General features: G+C 37.4%; 1 protein-coding gene across 3 annotated transcripts in view; it reads left to right on the top strand.

Moving 5' to 3' along the window:
- Positions 1-12,792, top strand: part of pde3a (phosphodiesterase 3A) — an 87,000-nt gene extending 74,208 nt beyond the window's left edge. For 2 of the 3 annotated variants that reach the window (XM_014473683.2, XM_023352627.1), the window contains 7 exons: positions 174-285; positions 537-650; positions 1,156-1,355; positions 3,065-3,268; positions 3,647-3,808; positions 6,177-6,417; positions 8,537-12,792. In XM_014473683.2, coding sequence (XP_014329169.1) covers positions 174-285; positions 537-650; positions 1,156-1,355; positions 3,065-3,268; positions 3,647-3,808; positions 6,177-6,417; positions 8,537-8,850 — 1,347 coding nt within the window. In that variant the 3' untranslated portion in view covers positions 8,851-12,792. Of the gene's footprint in view, positions 1-173; positions 286-536; positions 651-1,155; positions 1,356-3,064; positions 3,269-3,646; positions 3,809-6,176; positions 6,418-6,767; positions 6,833-8,536 lie in introns of all 3 variants that reach the window. The other variant, XM_023352635.1, reaches the window with a different exon arrangement.
- The last annotated feature ends 4,339 nt before the right edge of the window (positions 12,793-17,131 follow it).

The following is a 17,131-nucleotide window of genomic DNA, read 5'->3' on the forward strand; positions in this document are numbered from 1 at the left end:
CAAAAGTGAGACAAAGTAGCCTAAGACAGATAAATGAAGTGAGTCATGTAGTGGTTCACAGCTATTCAGCTGGATGACACAATTAACTGCAATGGGATTTTAGCTGGTAATGTAATAAATTTCATTTGTCTGATCTTCTGATGGTAGTTTTCACTGAACATTTTGTGTTGCAGGTGTCTTACAGGCTCTTTGAGGACACTGGCCTGTTCGAGACCTTTAAGATCCCCGTTAAAGAGTTCATGAACTACTTCCATGCTCTCGAGAGCGGCTACAGAGACATACCATGTAAGTTTAAATGTCTCTCAGCTGGTCATGGTTTTACTCACGCCGTTTTCCTGTCAGCTTTTGTTGCAGTTGTAAAAAACAAATCAGCCACTGGATGAAAATGTACTCCCTCCAGTTTGATTCATTCTACGGTGTACAGTACAATACAAGATTTGCCTTTACATTGCTATGAGAAACCTGAACGGCTCAACAGTGCGCCCTGGTGGAAAGCAATTTGATTTGGAAAAGGTATACTTTCTCCTCTGGATCAGATCACAACAGGATCCACGCCACAGATGTGCTTCATGCGGTCTGGTACCTCACCACGCAGCCTGTGCCTGGTCTACCCAGCCTCATTAATGATCACAGCTCAGCCAGTGACTCAGGTATGCACCATTTTATCAGTACCTATAAGTGCAAAAAAAAAAAAAGGAAATGAGCTTTTTTAAAAAAAATTATTTAATTATAAGTTTTGTGTTGGATAAGAAATTTCGGGTATGAAAGGCTTTTCAGAGGTTTGTTCCTTGTGCCTTGATGCTCCCTGTAAGCTGGATGTTCTCTCATCAGTGTGAGAACATCCAGCTTTAGTCAAGCTTTTGGCACATGTTTTTTTCTGCATGAAACTCTATTTGAAGTCTAGGACAGTATGAAGTTGCTGGCAAATTAAGAGTTCCCTCTCACCAATATTTCAAAACCTTGTTTGTATGCCTTACCAGGACCATCCCTTTGATCCACACATAAGTCGATTAAAACATCCGTGTGTGTATGTGTGTATATGCGCTCCGGTGTGCATTACTGGCACATAGAGATGAACCTAAAGTATGAGTGTTGTGTGTAAATTCTTCCATCCTGATCCGAAATCCCCTCGCTTTGTCTCTTCCCTGTGGTTAGACTCTGACAGTGGGATAACACACAGTCACATGGGCTTCCTGGTTTCAAAGACCTACACTGTGTCAGAAGATGGATATGGCTGTCTGTCTGGCCTCATACCCGCTCTGGAGCTGATGGCACTTTACGTAGCTGCTGCAATGCATGACTACGATCATCCTGGGAGAACAAATGCTTTCCTCGTGGCCACCAGCGCCCCTCAGGTACTTTGTTCCTGAAGTCCACCGGAACCACTCTCTCATTTGAATCGGGAAATGTAGAAATTTGTTTGTCTGACTTTTCTGATATCTTCATTATCAGAAAGGTCAGACAAACATTTTCGCCGGTGAGCTGTAAAGAAAAGCAGATTCAAACAGCCAGCTCTTCACACCTTACCCGTTATAAAAACAGGGTAAGAGAAGCTACCCTGCACACTTTCTCCATAAAAGTGTGCAGATTTCCTGGAGTATCTGCCTGGCCTTGCAATTGTTTCATTTTGTTTTTCAAAAAACGTGTTTTCTTTTCTAAGAAGTTATCAGTTGCTGTTGACATGAGTCTGGGCCAAATAATTCACCTCTTTAACATATTTTACTGTTTATTTTTTATTGCCTCATTGCCTTTCCTGCCTAAAGATGATTACATCACTCCCGCCGCTGTTCTACTTTCCTCAGTTTGTGCAACTAATTTAAGCCTAGAGCTACACCTTTAGAAAAATAAATCCACAGTTTACAGCAAACACCAAAACATGGGGCAATTTATTTACATAATATATACTTATAATGTTGTAACTTTCAAGTGACAGTGTCTTAAAAGATCTGAAACTCCACTCACCTCTCTGTAAATCCTGATGTAAAAGTCTGATCAGGTTTTCCAAGAACTACAAACTAAATCAATGTTTATCTTACTGCTGTGTCAACATTCTTGATAGTAGAGCAATAAAAATCAAACAGAGGTCAGAAGAAGTAGATATTAGCCTGATTTAGAGATAATTGTATATCTTTATTATGTATTGATGTACCTCCAGTTCTATCACTTCCGTAGGTTTTTCATTTGAACGGAGGCCTCAAAACATCTTAGATGGACCCACTTTTGAGTATAAGGTTTAAAAGGTCTTAAATGTGTATACTTGCTCATGTATTTCCTCTTCCAAGAAAGTGTTTTTTTTTTGTTGTTTTTGAGAAATGCTCTGGAAACATTTATTTGTTCCATGTGCTGTAGACGAAGTAGTCCAGTAGCCAGTCCTGCTGGAAGGAATTTAAAGCCACACATTCTGGCTCATTGTGAAAACCTAAAACAGTGCTCGCCCCAAAATGTCCTTATTAAAGTTACATGTCAGACACTGCCTTTTTCCTGCCAGTAGTGATGCAGCTATAGTTTAAACCCGTTTTGTGAAATTTTTCCTCCTACAGCAACTTTAACAATATTCGCAATTTATTAATAGAATAAATGCATCTGTTTACATAAGGTGGCTTTTATATGAACAAATCTACTCAGAAGCCAAAAAAAAAAAAAAAAAACTAAACTAAACTAAAAAAACAAACTGTGATCTATAAAGCAAACAATTTGATCAGGATTTCCAACACATATAAAAAGGATCAGCTCTTTTAACTCACCCCTGGGTCTGCTTTCTTGACGTTAGGACAGTAAAACTTCTTTTGAAAACAAATGAGTCAAAAAGTTTGTTGGGTGAAGTTCCAGGAAAAAGCAACAGTCTCAGGGCCTCAGGGGCTTAGAGAACAGCTCCCGTCTCAGCCCCCGTTGTAATGGGCAACGCTTTGATCTAATCGAGCCCTGGATTGCTGAATATGTTTAACCCTCTCATCTCTAGAGGCCCCACATCTGGGGGGTAATAGCAATGGTTCCAGGACATTTTAGGGAACAACGTTAAAGTCTTGCTTGTACACACTCATGCAGAGAGTTTGGCTGTTTGCAGGCAGTGCTCTACAACGATCGCTCGGTCCTGGAAAATCACCACGCCGCCTCTGCCTGGAACCTCTTCATGTCACACCCAGACTACAACTTCCTGGTCAACCTGGACCACGTGGAGTTCAAACGCTTCAGGTTCCTGGTCATCGAGGCCATCCTGGCAACGGACCTCAAGAAGCACTTTGACTTCCTGGCTGAGTTCAATGCCAAGGTACTGCGAAAGATAAACTCTTAAATGATTTACATTAAGTATAATATGAAATGGAATACGTATTATTTTTCTGGAAAATGTTATTACAGCTATAAACCTTTTCTCAATATCTATCTTTAGGTATATCTAAAAAATAAGTTTTACATACTCTACTTTAGGTAATTTATTGCAAAGAACAAACTTTCATTAGTTTAAATTGCTGTTATCTGGGCCACTTGAATATTTTTTCTTTTTATTCCTAAATTATTCTATTTTAATACTGGAAGTAGTCTGTGAAGAGAGAAAACTAATAAATGTTTCTAAAATTCACATGCTGCTTATTAAATTCTTTATGTTTAGATGTGAGAAAAGCTGACTGGCCTTTTATTGTTCCCTCAGGTGGGCGATGATCCGTCAACAGGTGTTGACTGGTCTAATGAGAATGACAGGTTACTGGTGTGCCAGATGTGCATTAAGCTGGCAGACATCAACGGGCCTTTAAAGTGCAAGGATCTACATCTGCAGTGGACCGAGGGCATTGTCAACGAGTTCTATGAACAGGTGGGTGAACTCTCAGCAAGGCTGCGATGTTTGTGGGAATGAAGCGATAAAAACGCCGCTGCAGCACCATGTACCACAATGCCGTTTTGCAAAATCAATCTTCAGTTTATTTTATTTGAGTTTTTAAGTGATGGATCAACAAAAATTAATATGTGGTTGTTAAGGGGAAATAAAGTTAAATTCTAAGAAAACGTACATACATACAAGAATTTCTTTTTTTTTTTTTGTTTATGTTCACAAACGGATAACCTGATTACAAAATACCAGATTCAGGCAGAAGAAACACTTTACTATTTTTTTTCTTTAAACAAGCAAAACGCAACAACCCCCCTCTCCCCCTCCCCGAAACTAATATTTGCAGTAGATAATGTAAATATGATTTATGTCACAGCATGATAAAGTACTTCCAATGCCAAATGACAGCAGGCTCAGCAGGTGGTGTTAGGATAACAAAGCTTGTGCATAAAGAAGAAGATGCTTGACTTTAACTTTTGGGTGCCATCTGCTCTTAGGGCACCCAAATAGCTAGTAACGGCCCTGGATACAAATGATATTGTTGCTTCAAAGAGCAATTTTTTGTTCATCCTTTTTAAAAGTTCTTTTTTTTTCAGATTTTTAGCTGTAAGCAGGAGTGTTGCATAATTATCTGTACGGTAATTGTGGCCTCATTTTGAATGGAGTTGCAGTAACAAACATAACCTAGTTATGACCACAGCTTATTTCCACTCACAATTGTTTGTTAGGATGGTATGCACTCTTGGCACTGAGTTCCTCCTGTCTCTGTTAATTGCTCGGGCGCTGCTGCTTTAATACGATGGTTAAGTACGCACATACTGACTACACCGCCACAGAGAGCAAAGGTCAAACAGGAGAAAAGCCTTTCTGTGACAAAAGGTTTGAATGTCTCCAGGAGAAGTGATGCACGAAGGTGGTCTCTTCAAGGCACTTGACAGAGATGGCTACTCTCCAACATTATAAACCGATAGCAATTCAGTTCCTTCCCCAAAATGTGACACCAACTTTACCAGCTGATGAGATCCAGGACTAAAGTTCAAGCGTTTAATTTTTTATTTATTTGTTTCCTGGACGTACCTTATCAATTAAAGTGTCATTAATCAAGAGCTCTATTAGTTTCCTGGAGGTGTTTTAAAGTTTCTCTTGGTGCTTTTTCTCTCATGCTGTCCTGTCCTTGTGCCCGAACATGTCAACATATCATACACTTAAAAATCTGAAAGAAGCTGCAGTGAGTCCCTGCAGGTCTCCTATGCAGACACGATTTGTCCTTGACTCAGGTGACCGTTGCTCAGGTCTTTTGCTGCATGATCCTTCATGTTTGCTTCCTTTCCTGTCTGATTATAAAATTAAAGCCACAAGCGACACAAACGTAAGAAAAATACCCAAAGATAGGATATTTTATTCTTCATGTAATCATCCATCATAGGTCAGTCCTTCACCCGATATCTCTTTTGTTATGTTCTGTTATTGCATGAAAAGGACAGAAGGGGGAGCTCTGAATATGCATGTGACAAAATATGCTGTACATGAAGAAGAGAACTGAAGCTGAACTACATCTGATGCTGCTTATTTTCCACTATTTCAATATAGCAACACCACAACAACTTTGTTGTGATAAAATTTGTATCTTACAATCTGTGTTATTCAATTTTTTTAAGGATTACATAAATAATACAAAGAAACATGAAAATCCATTATATTTGTGACAGACTAGTCTCTCAGCATCCAACTGAAAATTGGTTCTTTGCTGAATTGTCTATTTTTTATTGGCATAAACTGGTTCATTCTTTGATAATTTATCCTGTTTTTATTTAGATATGAAACAATCATAAACTAAATCTCATTCTGCTAGAATAGCCTAATCCAAAGGGGACAAGCTAGGAAAACCAGAAAACTTTAAAGGAGATGTTTTCACTTTTGTCTCTATATATGTCATGGAAATCATACTTTTTGTAGGGTTTTTAATTAATTTCAGAGACATTTGAATTGTAAAAGTACAAAACAAACTATAAGTTGCTTCTGTATATTGTTCAGTAGAAGTAACTAAGCAAATTAAACATCTAGTATGTGATATTCAGTCATATTCATTAAATTAGGATCTGCAGATGACTCCCATTTGTCAGATTATGGGTTGTCACTGTCCTTAAGCGGAAATGACATCACAATTTAAAGGAATGAAGACTTTTAAACGCCCGTCAATGTTTCCTGAAAGAAAGGAACTTAATCAGTAATATTCTATATTATTGAATGGGTCTGTAGATGACCAATCAGAATCAGGTAATGCTGTAACTCAGTTCTTGTTCTTCCTTTTAAGTTTGTATCATTTTGTGTTAATGGCTCATGCTGTACGTAGGGCGATGAGGAGTCCAGCCTGGGGCTTCCTGTCAGCCCCTTCATGGATCGAGCAGCACCGCAGCTGGCCAAGCTTCAGGAATCGTTCATCACGCACATCGTCGGACCGCTCTGTAACTCCTACGACTCGGCTGGCCTCATACCTGGACGGTGGGTGGAGCCAGAGCCTGAGGAGGAGGAGCCAGAGATCGCTGAAAGCGAGGAGCCAGATGAAGACGGATCCACTTGCTCTGACGCATCGCGTAAGTACGAGGGTCCAAAACAAAGTTAAAACAAGACACAACTGGAACCCTAAAACAATCATAAAATAAGGCTGTCATTTCTTCTTCTTTTAGAAAGCCATTCTCTCAGAATGCAAATTAACTCTTTTCATGGAGCCCATTTTTGTCCTTGATCTTCAGATTTATTTATCCAGCACAATTGATATTTATTCAACCAATCTCTGCAAATCAAACCTGCTTCAATAATTTGTAACATATAAAGAAGTATTTAATATAACTTTTGTTATAATTCACCCTCTTTCATTCTGCTAAGACTGAAAGATCCTGATAACTCAGGCACAGTAACATTGATTGATAATATTTATTCCCAGAAGATAGATGTAATTGGCAACAAGCAGAAAACCCAGAAGGCCTTGACTTGACCTACGTCCATCAGGTAGCTAAGTGTAAATTACTAGATATAAAATCACTTCTCTATGCAACACGCATTGTTTGGATTTTCATTGTTACTAGAGATTCACTGAGTCAGCACATCCAGCTGTATTGCACTTCATTATGCTCCCATTTTCCTCCTGCTGATCATGTTTTAATTTTTTATGTCTTATCTTTTGTATTTTTAGAGAGTAAGTAAAAAAGATTAAGAAATTAGAAAAATACACATATTTTTCTAGTAGTGTATTTTAATGCCTGCATGTCTAACTAAAAATGTTTTATGTGTGCATGCAGAAGATTGGTACCGTTCTTAAAAATAAGAGCATTTCTTCGTAAATATTTTATAGGTCAGAGTCATGTAACATAAAAGTAACATTTTACATTTTAAAAGTCTTACAGTAAATCTCATCTCATTCTGCTGCAGTGAATAATGGCTAACAGTTAGTTACTAAGGAAACCAAGAAACCTTGCAAAAGATGATTTTCACTATGATCTCCAGACATTACAGAAACATTAACTAAGCTCATTTAAGGCCTTAAGAGAGTTTTAGATCTAAGTTGTTAGAGATTTTTAAGAGACTTATTAGTTTAACAAACATGTCTCTCAAAAATGTCACATGCAAAACTAAAGTTAGGAAAAAAATGCAAAGTTCTATAAAAGACGATTAACCACCCAAGCTCCATAAATCTCAGAGAATTATTGCTAAAGATCCCTTTAGAAGATAAGAAGAAATAGATCACTCTCATCTTTTGTACTTTATTCTGTTTAGAAATACTTGATTGTTGAATTTGTAGCACATTTATGGTTACAGCAGGTAAGGGCAGCAAGCTACAGTATGTCCCCTTTACGACACAGAGCCAGAACTTTTTTCACATTTTGCTTCAAGGTATTTTAAAAAAAATAAGATTTATGAGATGGATCAGAACAAGGGAGCCTACGATTGCAAAGTGGGGAAAAAGCGATATGTTTTCCTATTTTTTTTTTTTAAAACAGATGCTAGTCTGAAAAAAGTTGCCTGGAAATGTGTCCACACAATCTCCTAGCCGATAAGTAGCAGAACAACATATTTCAGCAACTACTGCTGCAATCTGGGCTGGACCTTAGAAAGGATCTAAGAAACAGTTGCCTTGATTTTCAAAGATTTTTCTTAAAAAAATAAAAAGAAAAGAAAATATTGCAACCATTGTACTTTATTTATAACTCACTGACTAAAATTAGGTGAGTTGTATTTATATTTTAGGATTTTTATAAATATAAAAACATAAAACAAATATAAACTTATATTAAATTTCTTTGGGAAAAACATGGTGTTACTGGCTGGTGGACGTAATTAACAAATCACGTCACAGCTCATACCTGCTGATATTTAGGACTTCTTACTAATGTACTATAATTTGCATTTGTAAAACAATTTGTCTCTACCAGATAATGCTACATGATTGGCCCAGGGGCCAACATCTTTACATCCTTTATTTTTTTTCAAACTATGAATGAGACTTTTTATGACTTTTTTCATGCTTATTTATTTATTTGCTCAGGGGGGTTGAATACATAAACATGTCACAAAAAGCCTGTGTCCAGTTACTTCCACTTTGCAATAATGTTGGTCTGCAATAGAAACACATATCCTTTATAAGAAGCATGTTGGTTATCATAAAAAAAGTAAAAATAACACTAAATAAATTACTTTCCTTTTTTTGTCATCCAGAAAAAGCAGCTCCCAAGAAAAGGAGGAAAGTATTTTGCCAGATCACACAGCACCTGCTGGAAAATCACAAGATGTGGAAGAAAGTGATAGAAGAGGAATCCCAGAATGAGGAGCAAGGAACAGAGTCCGCCCATTTCAACAAAGTCGCTGAGCCGATTCTGGCTATTGATGAAGAAGAGGAGGAGTCGGGCAGCAGGGAAGAGCAAGTGGAAGGAGAGCATTGTGAGGAGGAGACAGAGAAAGCAGAGTGGCACGTCTCTGACAGGGACGACTCTCAGACTCCAGAGGAGGGAGGGGACAGCGAACCACAGTGAAACCTCTAAACTCCAGACACCCTCAGATAGAGACTCAGCATCAGTCAGGATAAGGATGTAAAGAAATGTTCCTTTTGACCTTATCCTACTGACTCCTGTTTCTGCCAGCACATTACTTAGACACAACACTGTAGATGTTTGGGAAACGCGTGCCTACAGAGAAGAGAAAACAAAACAAACAAACAGGGTGGGAAATTTTGTGCTTTACATATTTAATCTGAATATGTGGTTTTACCAAACATTTATATGGGTTTTTCTTTTCCCACATTGCAATAATACATTATTCATGGACTTTGAGATACAGACTATTTTCCTACTGTCAGGAGTTGAAGACAAGCAGTTGCATAGGTTTTAACAAAGTGTGGTAACACAGGACTGCAGAAATTTGCTGCCAATTTATGCAGAATTATTTCCCGAATGTGATTATATATAAACGTCACCATCACATGCTTGTGTTTTGATTGTAGCTCAACTTTTTTGGTTTAAACTGTGCTAGCTTATGTTATTTTATTTTATTTTTTTATCCACACATGGATTGTAAAAGGACTGATTTACACAATAATCTTCTTCCTTTCAACTCTTGACAGAAATAATCCCTCACTTGTGGGTTTTAGCACCCAAAGTCAAATATCTATAAATATTATGTTTGATGTTTATTGCCAAATGAGGTACTTAATGCCGTCATGTAGAGATACGTCTCAGAAACGCAGAGACAGCTCTGAAATGTCTCTTTGCGTTGGCATTTGTGTGTTCCTCAGTTTTTACTCTAATGTACACATTTGTTCTCCAGAATGCAGAGGGGGGAAAAAAGTCAGATTATTCCATTTTTAAACTACAGTAAACCTGATGTCAAAGACACAACTGTTTTACAGCATTGCCTGTCAAGAGTATTCATACGCCTTTAACTGTTTCCTACCACGATGAAAAACTCGCTTTGGTGAGACCAAAGTTAAACTTGAATTAAACATGCAAAACACTATTTGTGAGAGGAAAAAGTAAAGCTGCAATGCCAGCCTGAATCCCATCCACATAGTGCAACAAATAATGGTGGCAGCATCATGCTGTGAGCCATTTTAGTCCTCCATTAGTTAAGGAAGTCATGAAAAGATGAATAGAAAAACAGTATTCTTGGGAATGGGACTAAACTGTTACAATCTAGCCAGAGCCAAACTAAAATGGTTTAAGTCAAACACATCCGAGCCAAAAATCCGAAGAGAATATCTGACAAGACTCAAACATTGCTGTTCATAGATGTTCTTTAACCTATCTGATGGAGAAAGAGGAATTGGAAAAGGAGATTCTACAAAACATGGACTGGAATTCAATACAGGTTAAAAGCACATTTTTCTCATTTTTAATTACGCAAAAAAAAAGAAAATTCAGTGAAATTTGTGACCATAATTAATAGATTAAATCTTAACCATAGAAAAGAAATGCTGTACATTTCAACACGTTGCTGAAAACAAGACAGTAATTGTATGACAATAAAAACATTTTTTACACAGAATTTTTTTTTTCTGTAGAAAATTTTTTATATATTTTTTTGTTGTTTTTAATTTTAGAGAAAAAAATGACAGGATAACAATCTCTTAATTAAGTGAGCTGTCACAAACAAGATCTAAATTCAGTCACATTGTTGCCAGATATTAATAATCCTTGGGAGATTTTTCACCAAAGCTGTTCCAGATCTTGTCCAGAGCCAGAACCAGTTTCAGTTCTGATTTTCCACAGCCAGAGAAACAGCTTTGTTCTGCTTTGCTATGCCACAAAAAGTCTGTAGAGGACCACAGTGCAGTGAGTAACTTAAACTATGTTAGTCACATAATATATCTCTGTACCCCTGCAATTAAATCCCCAATGTCCCTAACCTAAGAGATAAACATTGTTTTAACCAAGTCATGTACTGTAGTTGTGAACTTTGGCTCTCTGATCTACAGTTGTGAATTACACACTGCCTTTAAAAGAGAACTCATCAAAAATTACCTTTTGTAAGTCACACACAACATAGATCAGCAAATTGTGAAACCGTGTTTGCCAGTGCAAATAGCGATGGTGAACAAAACGCAAGCATTGTATTGACTCACATGTGACTCCATGATGCGCGATAGCAAAACTAAAAGCTGAAAGATGACTCAAGATGTTCAAATGCTTGTTCAGTCTTAGATTCATGTCAAAGTTTAGATCTGAAACCTGAAGTAAGTTTGGAGTTTTTACTTGGCCCAATTAAGTGTAAGTCCAAGTGTCACTTATCTTAGACAGCACCAGAGTTTTGGAGCCGGAAACAGAAAGAGTTGGTGCTGAGTGAGCACCAGAACCGCTGTGGTGGAAAACAAGCTAAAGCTAAAGTTTATATTAAAATGTTACTGAGTCATTCTTCTGAACTGGTGTTCAGAAATGGCTCAGCATTTTTGGGAAGTCATCTAGTGACCAAACTTGAACAGGAGAACACAAAATTCTTAAATTCTTAATTTAAAACTTAAAGACCAATACAAGGACTGAACCAACTAAATTACACGTTGAAGGTTTTATGGGAGTTGTTTGTCATTTTTTATTTGATTAGAGATGTTTACACTCTTTGAATGGGAGTTCTTTGAAGTCTGTCAGATTTCACTTACAGGTACTTTTAGCTTCATCCGTCTTTTAGATTAATTATGTAATCGGACTCAAGGTGCTGAGTTTTTTGTTTTTTTTAAAGTAAATCTTACTGACACTGGTTGTTACCCTCAGGAAAACTACATCTGTATCACATTTAAAGACAAACACAAACACGTCTTTGAAAGGCAAAGAACAACTAAAGACACTTACCGTGTCTTTGTGCAGTGAATCTGTTTGATTCTCCTGGCACCTCAGGGACTCGTTCATTCTCCTACAGTTCACAGCAGACAGCATGCTGACAACACAGGCTGGTCAGAGCTTCACAGCAAACATACGCAACAAAGTTTTAATTGTACTTAAAGTTAATAAAAATCTGCTGTGGCGTCTTATTCAGAAGAGAGCTCAGACAAAGCACATTTTGTGTGACTAAAGCCAAGAAATCTCATACAGTCCATGCAGTCTCTTAAAATAGGCCTGAAACTTCATTAGAAACCGTTCTACCTTGTGTAGAGATGCTTGGACAACGTGGTTATCTCACTTTTAGTTTTAGCACCACCAATGTAGTGAATTGTTTTCATTGTCTAAGCTCACCTGGTTCTGTTGCGCAAACCCCCCAATAAATGTCAGGTATTTGTCAGCTATTTGCATAACCTTAAAAATTTGGTATAAAACATGGTTTAGTTGTAGTGATAATCATGGATGCTTCTCTTGCCTCTGTTAGGATGCATGTGTATTGGGAGAAATGGTTTCCCACCAGCAGTTGTCAGGGGATACGATTATTGAAGTGAAGTGCTGTTAAAAGGCTATAATCAGTTAATATCACTTTTGGCATAAATCCATTAATGTGCTCTAAAAATTTTTTATATAAATATTTAAAGTCATTTAAAGACAATGGAAACCTGTTAACATCCGTTAATCTGGATTTATAACGAATGATTACATCTTTAGAGTTTTCTAATACAGATAACACTTTACCCTTTTAACAGAACCTCATGTAAAAGAAATCCTCAGCTATCCTTTTGAGGAAATTTTAAAAAACAATACATTCATAAATTTTAGTTTTGCTCCTGGAATACAAGTTTTGAAAACATTTCCCTCAATTTATTATTATTATTATTATTATTTTTTACAAAGAAGGAGCCACAACAAGCCTCCTTAATGAAAGAAAAACAAGTATTTAGGGATCAAAATTGTGGAAGACCTGTAGCTGTAATCTGGGTGCAAAACATAATTTAAAGTTGAATGGAACAACATTTGGTAACACTTCATTTGAAGGGGTTTGCATAAGACTGACATGACACCATCATAAATATGACATGTTCATAACAGACACCTGTTATGAACATGAATGAGTCCTTATGAATGTTTATGACTGCTGTCATGATGTGTCATTTGGTAAATAATGGCACCTTTAATGCAAAGTTGCTTTACAAGTAACATTAAAAGTCCATTAGAAGTGCCAACTTTGCAATATTTGGTAAATAATGACACTTAAATGCAAATATGATACTTTTAAAGCAACTTTGCATTAAAAGTGTCATTATTTACCGAATAACACTTCATGACACATGAATGCAGTCACAAACATTCATAAAGACTCCTTCATGTTCATAACAGGTGTTACGTCATGTTTATGACAATGTCATGTAAGTCTTATGCAGAGCCCTTCAAATAAAGTGTTACCAAAGATTCTTAGAATACCTCTCTGTTGATTTTATGCTTATTTGTTTGATTTTAGACATGTTTCTTTTCTATGAGGGAGCAGAAACAATCACCCACCGTATGAGTTTTATAAAGATGGTCGATTAAAAAAGCTAAATTCTTTTTTGAAATGTCTCCATCTACTGCTAAGTGCTTTGCTCTTTTTCAGGGGCTGAAACACAAGCATCACATCAAGTGGGTTTGCGAGTCTCAATACCACAAATGCCAGCCTTTTGTAATGCAGTGCTTCAAAATGCCTATTAATTTTGTGCATTCCCTGGTCCCTGGTGATCACACAATGGGAGCTGTGTGTACATGTTTGGATATCAGGCAGGAGGCCAGACCATTGTTAGATGTTTCAGTGGGAAAGCTCAAACTTTAACCCCCTTCTTTAAGCGATTTGATGCAAAGGTTTCCTTGCACAATTTACTCCCATAATCTCAATCCATTTAGCGTATCTTCAAGACTTATAACAGCACACAGTAGATTATCCACCAACATGTTTTTTCACCACACAGTCATGCTATCTGTGTTGAATAGGCAGTTCATGAACAATGGTCTCTTTGCTACCGTCCTGACTCTGCAGCAGTGGGTGCTACTCGGAATGGAGGCCACACACAGGCTTGATAATTGGCTGACCTACCGATTAGTCTGGCATCACACATGTTTGCCCTCCGGCCTTTTATCAGGTCGCAATTGTTTGAAGCCACTGAATCATCCGGTGTTTTCCTAACCCTTTGCATCTTTCTGTTTGCAGAATTAAATTTTTTGCTTTGCTGATTTGTCTCATACCAAATGAGCCACAACCATCGCTAAACAGACAAAATCCACATTTCTTTTAATCTTAGAAAATCTTTATATTAGAATGCTTAATCTTTTTTTCAATTGATCCACTGGCCCTTTGAATGTGACTGTCCAATGTTGTACTGCTGTGGTGGGGGATTTTAGTGGGAATACATGAGGTGATGAAGGTCGAAGAGACGCAGTAAGCAGTTTTTAATTCCTTGCACATGCTCCGCTCAGATAGTTATCCCCCAAAGCTCCCGCAGTATGTCGCTCCTAGTGCTTCCTCTTTGATCTGCACACTTCCTTTTCCTTGCTGAGTAAAGCGGCAGAGCTTTCGCTGCACAGCTTCAAAAGCTCAGACATGAAGGCATTCTGACTCTGTCTGTGGTGTTCATTTGTTCGTCATCACTTTATTTTAAGACAGACCGATATATGCATTTTCCCGCCTCAGAATATTTGCTTTTGAGTTGAAACATTATATCTGTTCTATAGTGTTACTGCTTTTGTTTGATTGTCATGATTATTCACAAGTGTAAGATAATTGTAACCGTTTGAACCAAACAAGCTTTACAACGATGTAAACAAAATGAAATGAGTATTTTTATATAGCTGACACGTAATGAAACAATGACTTGCTTTTTTTTGTTTCCTCACTAGTACTCTTCACTTACCACACTATACTAAAGGAAGACTACGTCCAAATTCACAGTATTTGTGGAAGTAAATTAATGAATCTCTGTGAAGGTTGATGCTCCGTTTTGTACAATATATGCTGTACAGATAAAGAAATTTTAAAACTACAAAAACTCTTTTAGATATACATTATTTATTTTTACCGTTTTGTAATTTAGACACTATACTGTAGCTTCAATATTGCCGGACTTACTGGAAGTGCCTATATTGGTATTATGTATCATACAGTGAATATATTTGGAGAACATAGACTTCGTCACAGACTGAACCAGTGTGGATGTTGTAATGTGAATACATTGAATTACAAAATTACAGTTTCTGTGTTTATTTTTGTGTTGGTGTTCTGTTGGTTTCATGTACCAAGCCTTTTACATTAATGGCACCTCTGGCAAAGATATGTAAAAACAAACTTTAAACAAAAAGCAGTGAGGGATTGTGTTAAATTGATTATTTGAGCTATATGTTATGTTATCATGCTATTCCCTCAGCAAAATCATCCCTGGAGTGTTACTTTGATTCTTTCATGCATGTTTGAGGAATTCCCAGTGGCAGCCATTCAGGGACGCCTAAATGCTTGCTCTCACAAAGCCTATTTCCATAAAGCTCCTCCAGACTAGTGGCAGCAGTAGTTAACAAACACCTGGTGGGGCTGTGAGTCTGCTGAGCTCATCATATGAGCTACTTCTCTGTCCAATGCTCCTGAAACGGTTGCAAACGGCATAATGAGAAGCATCGTTGTGATGACGGGCCGATGGTGGAGTGTCTGAAAAAGTAGGAGTTTCTTAAGGAGACAGAGGAGCAATTTTAAGGTGTCAAATTGCAAAGTCAGCTTTCTTTGAAGATATATTTGATATTTAGAGCATTTTTATAACAACTGAAGGTAACATAGTTACTTGATGTGCTACAACATAACACTCTGTGTGTGGGAAATACATGATACTGCCCCTTTAAACTAATTCATCATTAGAAGAAAAACACAATAACTGGTTTTAGCAAAATCACTGGTGCCACATTATTGGCACCCCAGCAGCTACTGCTTCGGCCTCTTTTGCCAAAAGGACAATATTTGTCCTTTAACCTTTCATATATAAGGCATTCCTAGATATACATACAGAGGCATTAGAGAAAGACACATCTCTGACCATTCCTCTTGGCACAGGCTGGTGATGAATGTCTGGGTATTGTCTTACCTCCCTTCCTTTCTGCTTTATGTCTGGCGAATGAGCTGGCCATGTGAAAACTTTGCTTTTTAGTCTGCTGAGAAAGTTCTGCATTTATTTGTAAACATGTTTTTGATCGTTATCCTATTGAACGAAAAAATTTGAACTCTTTTGACACAAGTCATCATATTGTTTTATTACGTCTTTGCGTTTCAATTTGTCTGTAATGCCACATAGCAAGGTCCCCAAGGCGTTTGAATGAGAAACACGCCCATGGCTTCACATATTCTTTGCTATACTTAACAGCGAGCATGAGGCAGTGCATTTATCCTTTGATTCATCCCAGACTCATCTGGTCTGTTTGTTGTTAAAAAGCTTTATATTAACTTTATGGTTTCAACACAAGTCTTAATAGCATTTAGCAAATTCTATGACCTTATATCTATGACGATACGACAGCAATGTTGTCGAATATTAACTTGCCATGTAGATAGCACCTAAAGGTAGTTGTGAAGTCTTTGTGAGCATAATTGACTTGCTTGTCTCAGTTCTGTAGCCGTGAGCATTAGAAAACCTTCCCAATCCATCCTCTTCTTTTTGGTTTATTTTGCAACATAATCTTCTATCCTCTTCCAGTCTTGATTGTTCCAGTTCTACTTTCTTATATTTGGGGAAACCATCACACATTGGCCCTACTTCAATGACTTTTACCTTTCTGATGTTTAAGAGCTTCATATATATACATCAAGGTCTTAAAAGGTTATTCACCCCACTTCAATTGTTTCAAATTCTGTCAGATTACAACCATCAAAATCCACTGTTTGCAAAAAAAAGAAAAGCTTTTCATTCTATTTTTTAAATACAAAAAATGTGGCATAGAAATGCACTGAGCCTCCTTTACTCTAAAATCCCCTTAATTAAAATTTTGCAACCACTTGCCCATCACAAGTCACTTAATTAGTTAACATAACAGCTGACACACCAGGAAATGAGAGCGAAAATTAGAGAAGCAGCCAAGACTGCCATGGTAACTCTGGAAAAGCTTCAGAGACTCACAACTCCGGAGGGAGAATCTGTTACCAGGACAACTGTTAGTCAAGGACTTCACACATCTGGCCTTTTTTAAGTGTGGCAGCGAGAAACTGGTGAAAGAATGCCAAATGCAGTCGCATCTGCAGCTTACCAAATGCCATTTAGGGAACACAGGAAACTAACACTTTACTTCACCCTGACCTCAGCGTCCCTGCTGTGAAAGTTGGTGGTGGCAAAATTATACTGTGGAGATGTCCTTCTTTCTCAGTATGGACAGACAGACTTTTCATATGATTATTTGTAAAAAAAAATAA

This window comes from Xiphophorus maculatus, chromosome 2 (genome assembly GCF_002775205.1).
Source record: "Xiphophorus maculatus strain JP 163 A chromosome 2, X_maculatus-5.0-male, whole genome shotgun sequence".
NCBI classification, from domain to species: Eukaryota; Metazoa; Chordata; class Actinopteri; order Cyprinodontiformes; family Poeciliidae; genus Xiphophorus; species Xiphophorus maculatus.